The sequence below is a fragment of the Ogataea philodendri genome (assembly GCF_020536065.1).
Source record: "Ogataea philodendri strain CBS6075 chromosome Unknown scaffold2, whole genome shotgun sequence".
NCBI classification, from domain to species: Eukaryota; Fungi; Ascomycota; class Pichiomycetes; order Pichiales; family Pichiaceae; genus Ogataea; species Ogataea philodendri.
In genome coordinates, this window is record NW_025764020.1 from 418482 (window position 1) to 432674 (window position 14193).

The window sequence follows — 14193 nt, forward strand, 5'->3', positions numbered from 1 at the left end:
AACGCACTGAACATCATCCCGTACTTTTCGTTTGTGTGGTATTGGCCGGCAATATGGGAAGACTGGCAGGTTTACCGGGTGCTGACTGGACTCCTGGTGCCACATTTCCAGCCAATGCAAGGTCTGACGGAAATCTACATGGTTTACAGCTTTTCTCGCGGACTGGAAGAAGGCAAGTTCTCCAGACTGGTCCCTGACTACATCTTCTACTTTCTGATCATCTTGCCCATCATCGTGATCACCACGTTTCTGACCATGCCGTCGATCACTTCCTCGACCCCTGCGCTGTTGTCGGCGCTCACATACACCTGGTGTGTGGCCAACTACGACCAGACAGTCAACTTCTACTTCATGCAGATCAAGGCGTCGTTGCTGCCTGCGGTGTTTTTGGGCTTCAGACTGCTTGTGGACGGCCGGTTCAGTTTCTTTATGGCCATAATTGGCATGTGTGCGGCTTACCTCTACAATTGTATCGAGACTTCCTCATTTGGACCCTTGATGACCATGATCAACGGCGAACAACGCCTCGAGCCTTCCCACCGCGTGGGGACAACAACTACAACAACTCACACCGTCTGGTACTATTCCCAGGGATACTTGAGCGCGCCCCGGTGGCTCAAGACCGTGGTGTCCAAACTGTCCGGAATCGACTACAACTCCAAAGTGCTGCAGAGACCGTACGGATTGGTGTACCAGCCGAAAAGAGCCACGTCGCCGCAAGCCAAGGCCAACCAGACCTCCTTCCTACGCCGTGTATCCAACAATGCGTTCCAAGGTCGTGGCCAGCGTCTCGGATCGGTCCAGGACTGAATAATATAAGTGCGGCCCGCGATCGCGATTTTCGTAAAAATATTATTTCATGACGAAAGACGCTCCAGATACTGCACTTTGGGTTGTTGGGTACGGCTCGTTGCTATGGAAGCCGCCGTTACACGAGCTGGACATCTCTAAGGAGTTTGTGCGGTTTCCCGGGTATTTGCAAGGATACGCGAGACGGTTTTGGCAAAGCAGTTATGATAATCGAGGCACCCCTGAACAGAAAGGCCGTGTGGTGACCATTATTCCGAGCGATAAGATTGTGGAGACGCCGGGATTCCAGCCCGACATCCTCAAGTACGAGCTTGCGCAGCACAGTGCACCTCAGGAGGTGATTTCTAAGAGCGCATTACTTGAAGCAGAGCTGCGGGTTTGGGGGTGTATCTATTATATTCCGCCCCAGTACGCCGCCAAGGCCGCGGACTATCTAGATTTCCGCGAAAAAGACGGCTACACCATCCACAAGGTCCATTTCAAGGTCACCGATACGGTTGGCCACGAGAATCTGTTGAAAGATCTGCCCAAGGAGGACGGCCTGTACACGGTGGAGTCGATGGTGTACATTGGGACGGTGGACAACGAGTCGTTCATCGGACCCGAAGATATCGAGCAGACCGCGCAGGTGATTGCCAAGTCTGCGGGTGAATCAGGCCCCAACGACGAGTATCTGCTACTTCTGCAGCAAGAGGTGGACAAAATGGGCGGCGATTTGTACCTGAACGATTTGGTTGCACACCTCAAGTCAATTGCGTAGGGACTGACTAATTATTGTGCATTTTTCTGTGTGAGGAAGGTGGTTTGATTAATAGATACAAGTTCCCGCGCAATTGAGCAGGGTTTTTTTTCCTATATAAATGCGGCTCAACAGTGATAAATTATCTGACCTTTTAAGTCGATATGGGTAATAATACAGCAGCCAACGTTCTTAGTACCATAGGAACGGTTCTTTGGTGTATCCAGCTGACTCCACAGATATATTTCTTGTGGAGACGCAAGGATGCGACCGGGTTTCCGCCGGTGTTCATGTTTCTTTGGGTGATATCAGGCATTCCATTTGGTATCTACTTCATCACGTCCGATTCCTACATTCCATTCCAGTTACAGCCGCAAATGTTCTCTGTGCTATGTTCGATAGCTTGGCTACAGAGCATGTACTATCCTCCGAACAACGTCCCCCTGAAACGGGTCATTTTCTACGGTATTCTCTATCTGAGCATATCTTTGGCAATGCAGCTCGGATTCGGCATTCCTCTCAAACATCTCTACAGCAACGGTGTCAGGTGGCCCACCACGGTGTTTGGAATAATCGCAGCCGTTTTTCTTGCGCTCGGCCTGCTTCCTCCGTACTGGGAGCTGCTCCACCGCAACGGACGGGTTGTGGGGATAAATTTCCTGTTTCTGGCCATGGACTCCGCGGGCGCTATTTTCTCCATGGCAGGCACCCTTGTTGGCACGTTCGATCTGCTGGGAATGATCCAATTTGCCGTGGTTTTGGCACTTGAGATCGGATTGTACACGAGCCAAGCTATCTGGTACATTCGTTTCCGAGTGATCAGAAAAGAAGATCCCGACGAGCACGAGAAAGACGTCCAGGAGATATCTGACTCTGCCAGCGCGGAAAACAGGCCTGAACATACTTTAGAGCACTCACAGGCGTGAGTCTATATAACGATCCTTAATGAACCCTGTATCCTTGAAAAAGCGAGCACAGCCTGAAATATTTTTCCATGTCGTACGGTGTACCCAAAGAGTATCGGGAGATGCTTGCGGAGGCTCTGGAGGAGTCGAGCGGGTCTGAGCGGTCGCACAGTTCCGAGAGACCGCTCAAGCGACGGGATCGACGTCGACGGCGGTCCAGGGACGTTGAGGTGGTGGAAGGCAACTCGTTACGCGTTTCTTCGCCTCCGTCAGGAGCAACATCGCACGCCCCGATCGAACTGTCCGACACAGACAACCGCACGTCGAGTCCACAGTCGGCGTCGCGGCCCGTCTCGGGAAACGAGGTGATCAGCATTGATAGCGACGACAGCAACGACGACGACTACAGTGGTCTAGGAAGCGACGACTTTGAGGACGTGGACCTGAGTGGGGCCGCATTGGACTACCAACAGGCCGAGGAACTGTCCGGAGAGATCACCGTGACGGTCTCACGACCCACGAAACGCAAAGAGCGCAAAACTAATCTCGTTTCTTCTGATGAGCGCATGTTCAGAAGAACGATGCATCTGATGTATCTGTTTGCGATGGTGGGCCATGGCGTGGTCAGAAACAGCTGGTGCAGCGACGCGACCGTGCTGAAGGCGGTCAGGGCCCGTGTACCGTCGAAACTCATGAGACAGGTCGACCAGCACCACGAAGAGCAATTAAACTCAGAAACCACGGCAGCCGCCAAGTCTCGGCGGTTACTGGATCTTTTGCGACACCTGATGAATTACTGGAACAGGGCGTGGTCTGTGGATGCGAAAAACCGTGGACTTTACAGGAAATCGTGGGAAGAGATTGCCAAGTTCTGGAACCATCCACCGTCGCCAGGAGAGAGCCTGACCAAGGCCCGGTTCCTGAAACGTTTGGAAGGGTGTCGAGGAACGCGCGATTTACAAGCGCAGGGGTTTGTTGCGCTGTTGAGGTCGCTGGATATTAATTGTCGGCTGGTTTTCTCGTTGCAACCACCAGATTTCACCAATTTGGCAGTTTTATCCCGACGCGAGCAAACAGCTCCCGAGAAAACCCCCTCCCCCGCAGCAACTCCGCGTAAACGCAAAGCTCCATCGCAGCACGAACGACTGCTGTCGGCTCTTCGCGTGAACCGGCCAGCATATGCCAATTTCCGTCCCGAGCAGCAGGAAGAAGTGCAGTACCCTGTTTTCTGGGTAGAGGTCTGGGACAGTGCCAGCAAGCGGTTCATCAGCATTGACCCTGCTGTGCAACGATACATCGAAGTTGTTGGGGCACGATCCAAGTTCTACTGGCCCAACAACACCAGCTACGTGCTGGCCTTTGATCGTCTAGGTGGTGTGAGAGATGTTACCAGGCGGTACTGCGAGAACTACAACGCCAAAATCCGCAAGAAGCGGATCACCCGAGATCCAAAGGGCCAGGAATGGTATGACAAGCTGCTTCAGGGAGCCAACTCGAAAGTCCGCTCCGAACCCAACAAGATCGACCGTTTTGAGCAGTTGGAGTTTGAGGAGCGCTCGTTGAAGGAAGGAATGCCCAACTCGCTGCAGGATTTTGTGAACCATCCTGTTTATGTGCTGGAGAGCCAGTTAAAGTTCAACGAGGTGCTGAAGCCGAAAATAAGCTGCGGAACCGTGCGCAAAAAGACCAAAGCTGGCCAGGCCGGGGATCTGATTCCTGTTTATAGACGGTCGAACGTGGTTACCGTGCGGTCGGCCAAGGCGTGGTTTCTGCTGGGCCGTGTTTTAAAAGTCGGGGAACAGGCTCTTAAGGTGAAAGACCAGCGGAAGCAGCGACACGACGAGGACAATTACGAGGCAGGGGACGACGAAGAAGAAGTGAGGCTTTACGGAGAGTATCAGACGGAGAAGTACGTTGCGCCGCCGATCGTGGACGGCAAGATTCCACGCAATGCGTACGGGAACATCGACATTTACCAGCCGTGGATGGTTCCTGACGGGGCAGTGCACGTTGCTGACAAGCGAGCCGAGCGCGCGGCCCGGCTGTTGGAGGTGGACTATGCGCCTGCTGCCGTTGGTTTCGACTTCGGTAGCGGGGGCAGGGGCCGCGGGGCGAGTGTGAGCGTCAAGATAGTGGGGGCTGTGGTTTTGGAGGAGCACAGAGAGGCCGTCCAACTTGTGTGCGAGTACCTGCAGCAGCAAGAAGAGGACGCTGCCCGGCGCCGGCGTGAGGCTGGTGCGCTGCGTGTTTGGGCACTAGTGCTCGCGAAACTGCGCATCACCCGCAGACTGGATCAGGAGCACGGTTTGGTTGACGAGGAGGAAGAAGAAGAAGAAGAGAAACAAGAAGCAGCGGGAGGATTTATCTTTGGCGAAGCACAGTACAACCAAAAGGAACCGTCTGAAGAGCCGGGTGGATTCGAAACTGGCGGGTTTGAGGTTGATGCAGGTGGATTTGAACCTCAAGAAGCTGATTCTGGCGGATTCATGTCAGAACCTGTGGATCATGGTGGATTTGAACCCGAGTCTACTGAGTCCGGTGGATTCGTGCTGGAGCCGATAAACCCCTCCCCACGACCACCGCCACCGGCCTCCTCCGAAACCTCTTCTCCAGCGTCGGACGCAGACGCTGCGTTCGACCCCTCTGAGAACTCCGAAGGCTACGACTTTGAATATAGCGAATAATTAATCTACTTGCCATGTAGCCGCTTCAGTTTCTGCTCTTTGCGTTTCTGCTCGAGCAACTCCTCACGCTTATCGTCCAGACGGGCCTGGCGCAGGGCCCGCTCTTCCTCCTCAAATATGTCTGCTCCCGTGGCCTCCATATCGTCGTCGTCGTAGTCCTGGTACTGTCTCTTCTTGCCGCGGTTGAACAGTCCCCAGATCTCGTCGCTGTTGTAGTCCCGCGAGCGTTCGCGAACGTCATCCACCACAAAGTCGTCCAGGTCGTCGTATTCCTGGTAGTAGCTCTCCTCCTCGTCTTCAGAGTCGGCCTCAATGCCAAACGTATCTTTCTTCTGGACAGGCTCTTTGCGTGAGGACGCCACAGGCACACGTGGCTTCTCCTTTGTTGGCTTCTTGCCAAGTTTCTTCTGCAACGCAGCTGACGGCTGTGCAAACTTGCGTTCTGGCCTGGTCTTGACGTTTTTCTTGGTGGCTTCCAGCTTGATCGGGGCGTACGCCAGTTTCTTCGGGTCCACGCCCTCCGCTCGAGACATGAGCTCTTTGAACGACATCTTGGGCAGCGGAGCTCGTTTGGGTGCAGGCTCTGGCGTCTTCTTGCTGCTCACCGGCACAGGTCGTCCCTTGCTGGCGAGTCTCTCGCGTTCTCGCTGTTTGTCCATTTTGCGCAGCGTTTCGACTCGCTTCTGTTTCTTGGAGTCTTCCTCGCGCTGTTTCTCGAGCCGCCTGGCCTCTTTCAGCCGCTGAACGGCCGGATCCGGGGCCACCTTGTTCAACAACGTTGTTGTCTGTTTCTTGGTATTTGTACCTGAACCTCTTACAGGCGTACCAGAAGCGGTCGACCTGGATACACCGCCGCTCGGGTCCTGCTTCCCCGTCTTTCCCGTCTCCACAAACGGCCGTGCTTTATCTTTTCCGGTGATCTGTGTCAAGAGCGAAGAGAAACTCATAATTAAAGTCGCGTCGACAACGTCGCAATTATATACATCGAGAGATTTCCACGAGCAGGAGGCCAAACCACCGCCAAATTGAACTAGCCGTGATCACAACGTCCCCGAACCACAACAATCCTCTTATCCGTCCAATTGAACGCTCAAACGCCCAGTTACTGCCCAGTTACTGCCTACTACTCTTCAATATCATGATTACTTGAAAGTACACATCTGTTCAACATATGATACACTTCCGCATCCCGCGCGTCTCTAACAGCGCTCTACCGACACTCGACCAGTCGTAGACTTAAACAATCAGATATCTGATTGGAATGTGAATCAGCTTGATGGCATATCCAACAACACCCATCATCAAAAAGCCAGTGCCGACAGCACGAATCAGTCTCAAATATTCCTTCTTGGAAGGTTTGGTGCACTTGGCAACAAACTGAGATCCCTCTCTTAAAAACTCCACTGGAGCCTCGGTCAACTTATCAAACTCGCCCATGACAACTAATGGAAAATAATCAACGAAAAAAAAAAGCAGGGTAAACGAAAAATTAATGCTTAAACTATATTTGATCGATATATGTGATTAGTCGAATCCGGTCCATTCTTCCTCTTCGTCGTCGTTCTCTGGCTGTTTCTCGGTAACAGACTCGACGTAGCCCCATTTCTGTAGTCTTTCGTCGCGACTCACGTCGTCTCTGACCTTGAGACGTAGAGTCTTCATTAGTGCTCCCGTTTCCAGCTTTTTGAATGGTTGCAACAATTTCTCTAACGGAACATCTTTAAACTTCTCCTGCACATCCTCCTCGTCCTCTCCAACTACGGTCCGTTCCAACTCGTCAAGATAAACATCAATCACATGGTATGTCACTCCGTTAGGGATAGACGTCTTTCCACTTAGAACCTGGGACTCCAAAACGTGAACGTACTGATCAACAAGTTCCTCTTCCCAGCTATTCTCCTGCAACCGCACAAAACACTCGCGTATCACATATCTCATCAGCAAGTAGAACTTATCGACTCTCCACTGATCAATCTCCGGCCATTCCTTACAAATCACGGCCCAGAACGCCTGCACAAACAAGCAGAACTGCTGTTTGGTGATGGTTTCGGAAAACAGGTTGGCCAGGTCGTTGGCCAGCTTCTGTTGCGGACGTGGTCTATCGCTGAACCACATGGTGTAGTACAATCCTTCCCAGAGCTTTTCGAACTCGTTGAGTTTGAGCGGTCGAACGTCCGACCGCTCTCCAAGATACTGTTTTAGTGTCTCGAAAGCATGGTCTCGGATCTTACGATCGGTAGAGGACAGCTTCTTGACGAACGTCTTGGTCTGCACTTTCTTCATGATAAAATTTTCAACACAGCCTTTATTTTTTTTCTTTAATTTAATTTATTTTTTATGGATACCGATCACAAGGGGTACAATCATTTCGGAGCGCCGATTCCCCAGGACGAGTCCAAGTATGACGAGAATGGCAAGCCTTTGAACGATTACATTCCGAATTACATCTCCAACAAGCCGTGGTACTACGAAGGGGATGCTTTGAAGGTTGACTCCAACATTCGCAAAAGACGAAAAGGAGAGCCTGTTTCTGTGGATGCGTTAAAACACCATAAGCTGGATCCTGACGCCGAGTTTGTTCCAAATAACGAACCCCGTCGTGGACAGGGAATTGACGACCGGTACGACATCGTTGTTGAGGACCCAAAGAAACGCCGCCGTTTGGCCTTCAAGGGAGGGTGTGACAACTGCGGGAGCACAAAGCATACGAAAAAGGACTGTTTGGAGAAACCGCGCAAGGTGATCCACCGGTTCCGCAAGGACGATGTAAAGACTCACTCGGAGCAGGCTCTGCGGGTGAAGAAGGTCACAGACGACTGGGAAACCAAGCGCGACCAGTGGCATGGCTACGATAGCCAGAGAGACTACGACGAGCATTTGAAACAGATGAAGCTGCAAGAACAGAAACGCGCCGAGCAGGAGGAGCAGAACAAGGGAGATTACGATGAGGACGAATTGGCCGAGATGGAGGAGCTGGGGATCCTTGACGCGATGCTCAACTCCAAGAGCACCACTGCTAATGGAGCCAGTATTCCTAGTCGTGCTTTGGACGAGAAAGCCAAGTACTTGGAGGGAATCAGTGGAGTCGAGCAGACAGAGGTGGATGCCAAGTCGCAGGTGTACAAGGATGGCAAGGACAAGTATCTGGATGAGGCAGGGGAGTTTGTTCGTGAGTTTGAGGAGACTTACGAGATCCGGCGACCAGAGCAGGAGATATCCAAGGTTGAACGGGCAGGAGACACTTCCAAATTTGAGGAAGACGATTCAGGGGAGGTCGAGTCTGCCAAGGCCGAGCTGGAGGCGCAGCGCGAGGCCAAACGCAGACAGCTACTGGAGAAGTACGGTGCTTTGTAGTAGGATGTAATTTCTTTCCGGGTAACTGGGGAATAATAGGCAAAAAATCAAAAAAATGGGGAAAATACATAAGTTGCAGTCAAGCAATAATAAGATGGCAGAAGAAATTGCCGGGGCCTCGAGCAGCGAGGAGATTCGGAGAGACCAAGAATTCGCCGTAAAGGCGATCAGGACGTTCCTAGAAAGCAAGAACTCGTTCGACGTTCTTCCTGTTTCGTATCGGCTGATTGTTTTCGAAACCACATTGCTGGTGAAACGCGCATTGAACATCCTCCTACAGAACAGCATTGTTTCTGCCCCGCTGTGGAACAGCAAGACGTCCAAGTTTGCGGGCCTACTTACCTCGAGCGACTTCATCAACGTGATCCAATACTACTCGCAAAATCCAGACAAATTCCAGTTTGTGGATAACTTGACGTTGGACGGGCTCCGGGACGTCGAGAAGGTGATTGGAGTACCACAAATGGAGACTATCTCGATCCATCCGTTCAAATCGCTGTATGAGGCGTGTGTGAAGATGATTGAGAGTTCTGCGAGAAGAATTCCGCTGATCGACAGAGACGAAAAGACAAACCGAGAAATTGTGGTCTCTGTGCTGACACAGTACCGGATTCTGAAGTTTGTGAGTATGAATTGCAAAGAGTCGCGAATGTTGCTACAACCGCTCAGTGAGCTGAATGTGGGAACCACGAAAGGATGTTCTGCGGTCAAGATGGAAACACCGGTGATGGACGTGATCCATATGCTGATCTCCAAGTCGGTGAGCTCTGTTCCAATCGTGGACGACCAGGACAAGCTGGTGAACGTGTACGAGGCGGTGGATGTTTTGTCGCTTATAAAAGGTGGAGTTTACGCGGATTTGTCGCTGAGCGTGGGCGAAGCATTGATGAAACGATCTGATGATTTCGAGGGAGTTTACACGTGCACTTTGAAAGATAACCTGTGTGTGATTTTGGAGACCGTGCGTAAATCGCGGCTCCATAGACTGTTTTTGGTGGATGACGATGGCCGCTTGATTGGAGTCATCACTCTTAGCGACATCCTTAAGTACATTTTATTTGCATAGAGAGCTTGGTTTTAACCTACACAGCCCGATCTTTGATAGCGGGAGCAATTCCTGGAGAGGAAAAAAGCGATAAGTTTTTAATTTTTCACTATATTAGGCTTATTTATCCGCTACTCTAGTACTGTTGTATTTAACAGCGTTGTTTCATCAACCGCCCAGTCTACTGAACCATGCCGATCACGGCCAAACTGCCCAACGATATGCCCTGGGATGCAAAGGCTGCCCTGCCCCAGGTGACTTTTCGGTCTACAGTTGCGGGGCTCCTGATAGGGTCGATTATCCTCGTGTCCAACTTCCAGTTCGGCCTTCAAACTGGCTGGGTTTCGATGATGTCTCTTCCATCTGCATTGCTGGGCTTTTCGATCTTCCGCAGTCTCCAGTCTCGTCTCCATTGTCAATTCACCGATGTCGAGAACGTCTTTGTTCAAAGTGTTTCTGTGGCGGTCGCGACGGGGCCTTTGGCGTACGGGTTTGTTGGCATCATTCCGGCCATCGAGAAGCTCATGACTGATTCAGAGAGCGGGTACGAGTCGGGGATTGATCTCCAGCCGCTTTGGAAGCTGACGGTCTGGGCCCTGGGTCTCGCGTTTTTTGGAGTCTTTTTTGCTGTTCCACTACGAAGACAATTCATCATCAAGGAAAAGCTCCCGTTTCCCAGTGGCAGCGCCACAGCAACACTGATCTCCGTTTTCCACGGAACGACCATCAACGTGGAGTCCAAGCCAGCTCTAGCAGTCCAGCCAGCTCCGCAAGAACAGCTCGAGCCCGTGTTAGAGCCAACCACCACCCCCAATAATGTCACAATCGTCGAGTCGCAGGACCTGTGTCAGCTCCAGCAACTCGAAACATACCAAACAAACATCAAGCTTCTTATATCCACAGCCAGCGTATCGTCTGTCTACACCATTTTCGGGTACTTTGTTCCACAGATCAAAAGCATACCGATCCTCGGGTCAAACTTGTCCAAATCGTATATGATCAACTTCCAGCCTTCTCCTTCATACATCGGCCAAGGAATGATCATGGGATTTGCAACCACCGCTTATATGATGGTTGGTATGGTTCTGGGATGGTGTGTTCTTAGTCCGTTGGCTCAAAAGATGGGCTGGGCCCCAGGACCGGTGGACGACTGGAAAGACGGAGCCGAGGGCTGGATCATGTGGATCAGTTTGGCCATCATGATCAGCGACTCGATCGTTTCGTTTGTGGTCATTGTGTTCAAGTCCCTCTACTCTCTATATTATTCCGACTCCTCCAGCTCGTCTGAAACTCCGACAGATCCAAACTTTGCCGACGAGATTGAACGTCTGATAGACGAGAACGAGCCTCCATCCGACGAGGACGTGTCCAACAGCACGTACCACGGAGGAAACTCCGCTGATAACGTGAAAATTTCAGCTCCTCCGTCATTGGTGGCCTCTGATCTAACAGACAGGTCGACCTACGTTGACCTGGACGAGTCACACCAGGTTTCTACCACCGTCACTGTGGTTGGACTGATCGTTTCCTCGTTGGCGTGCGTTGTGTGCACGAAAATCGTGTTTGGCCCCGTCATCCCGCTCTATGCCATTGTCACAGCCATCGTGCTTTCTCTCTTCCTTTCCGTGTTAGGAGTGAGAGCCCTGGGAGAGACGGATCTCAACCCGGTGAGCGGGATCGGCAAGCTGTCGCAGCTGATCTTTGCGCTCATCATTCCAAAGTCGCAGCCAGGAGCCATTCTGATCAACCTGATCTCCGGAGCAATTTCCGAGGCCGCCACCCAACAGGCCGGTGACCTGATGCAGGACCTCAAAACAGGCTATCTCCTTGGCGCGTCGCCAAAAGCACAGTTTGTCGCTCAAATATACGGCTCTCTGTTCTCTGTGGTGCTTAGTGCTATAATGTACAAGCTCTACAACACCATATACGAGATTCCAAACCAGATGTTCAAGATCCCAACAGCCATCATTTGGATCGACTGTGCGCGACTGGTGAACGGTTCCGGACTGCCACCTCGCGTGTTTGAGTTCGCTGTTGTGCTGGGCATACTGTTTGCAATCATCTCATTTGCCAAAAACACCATTTCTCCCGAATCCAAGTGGCACAAGTATTTGATATATCTGCCGAGCGGAGTTCCCGTGGGAATTGGCATCTACAACATTCCTTCCTTCACGCTAGCACGGTTTGTCGGGGGTCTGTTGTCGTACGTTTGGCTACAAAAAATGGCGTTGGGCAATTCCGACGCCCGGGTGCGTTTAATCATCTTCAGCAGCGGCCTGGTGCTTGGAGAGGGGCTCTTCAGCGTGATGAACATGATCCTGACCAGCCTGAACGTGCCCCATCTATGATACGGGTGTATACTTATAGACTATTCCATTCCTCCAGTATTTAACCACACTTGGTCACAAATCCTCAATATTGTGGAGGATTGGCCGAGTGGTCTAAGGCGGTAGACTTAAGATCTATTGGATTAAATTCCGCGCGAGTTCGAACCTCGCATCCTTCATTTTCTTTTTCAAGCGTGTTAGTTTTTTTTTGCACTTTAAATGGATTACCAGAATAGAGTGGGGTCTAAGAAAGGCAGCGGAGGCGTTGCTGGCAACGCTGAAACCAACCAGTACCGCCGAGAACGGCTGCGGCAGCTGATGTTGTCGCAGATCGACCTCGACAACGACCCTTATGTGTTTAAAAACCACATGGGCATGCTGGAGTGCCGTTTATGTCTCACTACACACCTTTCAGAGAGCTCGTACGTGACACACACGCACGGGAAGAAACACCAGACGGCGTTAATGAGACGTGCAGAGCTCGATAAGAAGCCAGTCAAACAGGAACAGGGAAAAGTCGTTGGGATATCTGCGATTCCTAAGAAAAAGTATACAAAGATCGGGCGACCAGCTTACAAAGTGACCAAAATCAGAGACCAAGATACGTTCCAGAAAGGCCTGTTGTTCCAGGTCCAGCTTCCGGAGCTGGCGAGCGGAGTGAAACCGAAATACCGGCTGATGTCGTGCTTTGAGCAGAAAATCGAGCCATTGAATACCAACTTCCAGTACTTGGTGGTCAGCGGCGAACCGTACGAGAATATCGGGTTCAAGATCCCTAGCGAGCCGATTGATATGGCAGAGGGACGGATCTGGGATTTCTGGGACAACGACACCAAGGAATATTTCGTGCAACTGTTCTATTCGGACAAGAATTGATCAAAACGTGTATAGTACCATCAGAATGACTCGGCGGCGAACTGGTTGATGCGATTGGACATCTCGTCCACGTAGAAGTTGATTTTAGAGTTCAGTTCTTTCATCTCGTAGCTGGCGCCTTTGCACTCAGACTCGAAATCCTTGCGGAGCTTTTCTGCCTGAGTTTCCCAGTCGATGGCCTCGTTCTCTTTGTTTCTGACAATCTCGTCTTCCTCCACTTTCTTCTGCAACAGCTGTGTTCTCTCCTGGCGCAGTTCGTTGAGTTTCTGTTCAAGCTGTACCAGTTTCTGGTTTGTGTTTTCTTTGAACTGCACAAGTTTTTCCTTCTGTGAGGCCAGATGCTTCGACAAATGACCGATTTGTCTTGTCTTGTCATTCAGCTCGACATCGGTCCGCTGGATCTCCTCTTGTAGTTTCTGGATCGACTCTGAAGACTTTTCTTGCTTGTTGAACTCGATCTGGATCTCTTCAAGAAGTCGGTGATAGTTGCGGAACTCGTGAGTCAGCTGCTGGAAGGAGTCCATTGAGATAGACATGTTTTTCGATCTGAGTTCCAGCTCGGTCAACTGTGCTTGTTCGCTCACCAAGCTCTCTTTCAAACGCGCAATAACCTCCTTGACGCTCTCTGGCGACTCTCTGACGTACGGAGTGAGTTTCTCGAGTTCCTTTTCGCACTCCAGCAAGAGCGAGTTCTGGTTCTCCAACTCTCTTATAAGCCCAAACTTCTGGGTCTTGTACTCTGCGCGGGAGGCCGCGAGCTGCTGCTGGGTCTCGGTAAGACTTTTCAATTCGTTCTGGAGCTGTTGGTTTTTGGCATTAATCTCCTCCTCGTTGTATCCGTTGTGCGAGATCTTGTTTGTGAGGTCATCGTAGTTCTTCTTGAGCGAATTGTTAACTTTCAACGCGTTTTTGTACTGTGCTAGCGTGTTTTCACTCGATGCCAACAGCTGTTCGCAGTCGCCCATCCGCTCTTCTCTGAATCTCGCGTAGTTGATCAACGCGCTCAAAATGATGCGCACTCGCGACGGTTCTGGTTTCGCCACGTCCCGAATACTAAAGTCGTCGACTCCGCAGTCGCACAAAAACTTGTGCATTATTCTCTGACAAGCAACAACATTCAAAGAGTTCTGCAACCCTTCTTGGTCGTCTTGCTCGTTTGTCTCGATCTGTTGAATCTTCTGTTTCAGCGAGTGTGGCGAAACGTACAAAAACTTGTCCATAATTTGCTCTATCAGACTTTGCATGAAACTAGGTGTAGGCTTCATCAACATGGCTTCACTGATGTCGAAGTCCATCGTATCGAACAGCGACACCAGCTCCTTGGACTCCAGAAGCGGGAACTTGTATCTTGTTCGTGGGATTGCCGTCGGCTGCGACGATCTGTAAATTGCACTTGGTCGAGCCATCAAGAGTAGTTGTTAAAGATTCAAAACAAATTGTCTACAGTGTTTTG

At 51.1% G+C, this 14193-nt stretch overlaps 14 protein-coding genes across 14 annotated transcripts; 8 read left to right on the top strand and 6 right to left on the bottom strand.

The window, feature by feature from the left end:
• Positions 1–114: 114 nt before the first annotated feature.
• OGAPHI_003916 (uncharacterized protein) lies at positions 115–810 on the top strand (the record flags this gene model as incomplete). The annotated part of the gene is made up of 1 exon (XM_046204938.1): positions 115–810. The coding sequence occupies one exon, from the start codon at positions 115–117 to the stop codon at positions 808–810; it is 696 nt and encodes a 231-aa protein (XP_046060932.1).
• A 49-nt stretch (positions 811–859) lies between these two features.
• OGAPHI_003917 (uncharacterized protein) lies at positions 860–1570 on the top strand (the record flags this gene model as incomplete). Its single annotated transcript, XM_046204939.1, has 1 exon — positions 860–1570. The coding sequence occupies one exon, from the start codon at positions 860–862 to the stop codon at positions 1568–1570; it is 711 nt and encodes a 236-aa protein (XP_046060933.1).
• A 143-nt stretch (positions 1571–1713) lies between these two features.
• OGAPHI_003918 (uncharacterized protein) lies at positions 1714–2475 on the top strand (the record flags this gene model as incomplete). The annotated part of the gene is made up of 1 exon (XM_046204941.1): positions 1714–2475. The coding sequence occupies one exon, from the start codon at positions 1714–1716 to the stop codon at positions 2473–2475; it is 762 nt and encodes a 253-aa protein (XP_046060934.1).
• On the bottom strand, positions 1957–2451 carry OGAPHI_003919 (uncharacterized protein; the record flags this gene model as incomplete). The annotated part of the gene is made up of 1 exon (XM_046204942.1): positions 1957–2451. The coding sequence occupies one exon, from the start codon at positions 2449–2451 to the stop codon at positions 1957–1959; it is 495 nt and encodes a 164-aa protein (XP_046060935.1).
• A 68-nt stretch (positions 2476–2543) lies between the features above and the next one.
• On the top strand, positions 2544–5138 carry OGAPHI_003920 (uncharacterized protein; the record flags this gene model as incomplete). The annotated part of the gene is made up of 1 exon (XM_046204943.1): positions 2544–5138. The coding sequence occupies one exon, from the start codon at positions 2544–2546 to the stop codon at positions 5136–5138; it is 2595 nt and encodes an 864-aa protein (XP_046060936.1).
• Positions 5139–5143: 5 nt separating this feature from the next.
• On the bottom strand, positions 5144–6085 carry OGAPHI_003921 (uncharacterized protein; the record flags this gene model as incomplete). The annotated part of the gene is made up of 1 exon (XM_046204944.1): positions 5144–6085. The coding sequence occupies one exon, from the start codon at positions 6083–6085 to the stop codon at positions 5144–5146; it is 942 nt and encodes a 313-aa protein (XP_046060937.1).
• A 289-nt stretch (positions 6086–6374) lies between these two features.
• On the bottom strand, positions 6375–6575 carry OGAPHI_003922 (uncharacterized protein; the record flags this gene model as incomplete). The annotated part of the gene is made up of 1 exon (XM_046204945.1): positions 6375–6575. One exon carries the CDS (start codon positions 6573–6575, stop codon positions 6375–6377), a length of 201 nt encoding a protein of 66 aa, XP_046060938.1.
• Positions 6576–6662: 87 nt separating this feature from the next.
• Positions 6663–7421, bottom strand: OGAPHI_003923 (uncharacterized protein; the record flags this gene model as incomplete). Its single annotated transcript, XM_046204946.1, has 1 exon — positions 6663–7421. The coding sequence occupies one exon, from the start codon at positions 7419–7421 to the stop codon at positions 6663–6665; it is 759 nt and encodes a 252-aa protein (XP_046060939.1).
• A 54-nt stretch (positions 7422–7475) lies between these two features.
• Positions 7476–8492, top strand: OGAPHI_003924 (uncharacterized protein; the record flags this gene model as incomplete). The annotated part of the gene is made up of 1 exon (XM_046204947.1): positions 7476–8492. One exon carries the CDS (start codon positions 7476–7478, stop codon positions 8490–8492), a length of 1017 nt encoding a protein of 338 aa, XP_046060940.1.
• A 55-nt stretch (positions 8493–8547) lies between these two features.
• On the top strand, positions 8548–9558 carry OGAPHI_003925 (uncharacterized protein; the record flags this gene model as incomplete). The annotated part of the gene is made up of 1 exon (XM_046204948.1): positions 8548–9558. The coding sequence occupies one exon, from the start codon at positions 8548–8550 to the stop codon at positions 9556–9558; it is 1011 nt and encodes a 336-aa protein (XP_046060941.1).
• Positions 8865–10564, bottom strand: OGAPHI_003926 (uncharacterized protein; the record flags this gene model as incomplete). Its single annotated transcript, XM_046204949.1, has 4 exons — positions 8865–9324; positions 9673–9993; positions 10086–10379; positions 10476–10564. The coding sequence occupies 4 exons, from the start codon at positions 10562–10564 to the stop codon at positions 8865–8867; spliced, it is 1164 nt and encodes a 387-aa protein (XP_046060942.1).
• On the top strand, positions 9729–11885 carry OGAPHI_003927 (uncharacterized protein; the record flags this gene model as incomplete). Its single annotated transcript, XM_046204950.1, has 1 exon — positions 9729–11885. One exon carries the CDS (start codon positions 9729–9731, stop codon positions 11883–11885), a length of 2157 nt encoding a protein of 718 aa, XP_046060943.1.
• Positions 11886–12083: 198 nt separating this feature from the next.
• OGAPHI_003928 (uncharacterized protein) lies at positions 12084–12740 on the top strand (the record flags this gene model as incomplete). The annotated part of the gene is made up of 1 exon (XM_046204952.1): positions 12084–12740. One exon carries the CDS (start codon positions 12084–12086, stop codon positions 12738–12740), a length of 657 nt encoding a protein of 218 aa, XP_046060944.1.
• Positions 12741–12760: 20 nt separating this feature from the next.
• On the bottom strand, positions 12761–14146 carry OGAPHI_003929 (uncharacterized protein; the record flags this gene model as incomplete). The annotated part of the gene is made up of 1 exon (XM_046204953.1): positions 12761–14146. The coding sequence occupies one exon, from the start codon at positions 14144–14146 to the stop codon at positions 12761–12763; it is 1386 nt and encodes a 461-aa protein (XP_046060945.1).
• Positions 14147–14193: the final 47 nt, after the last annotated feature.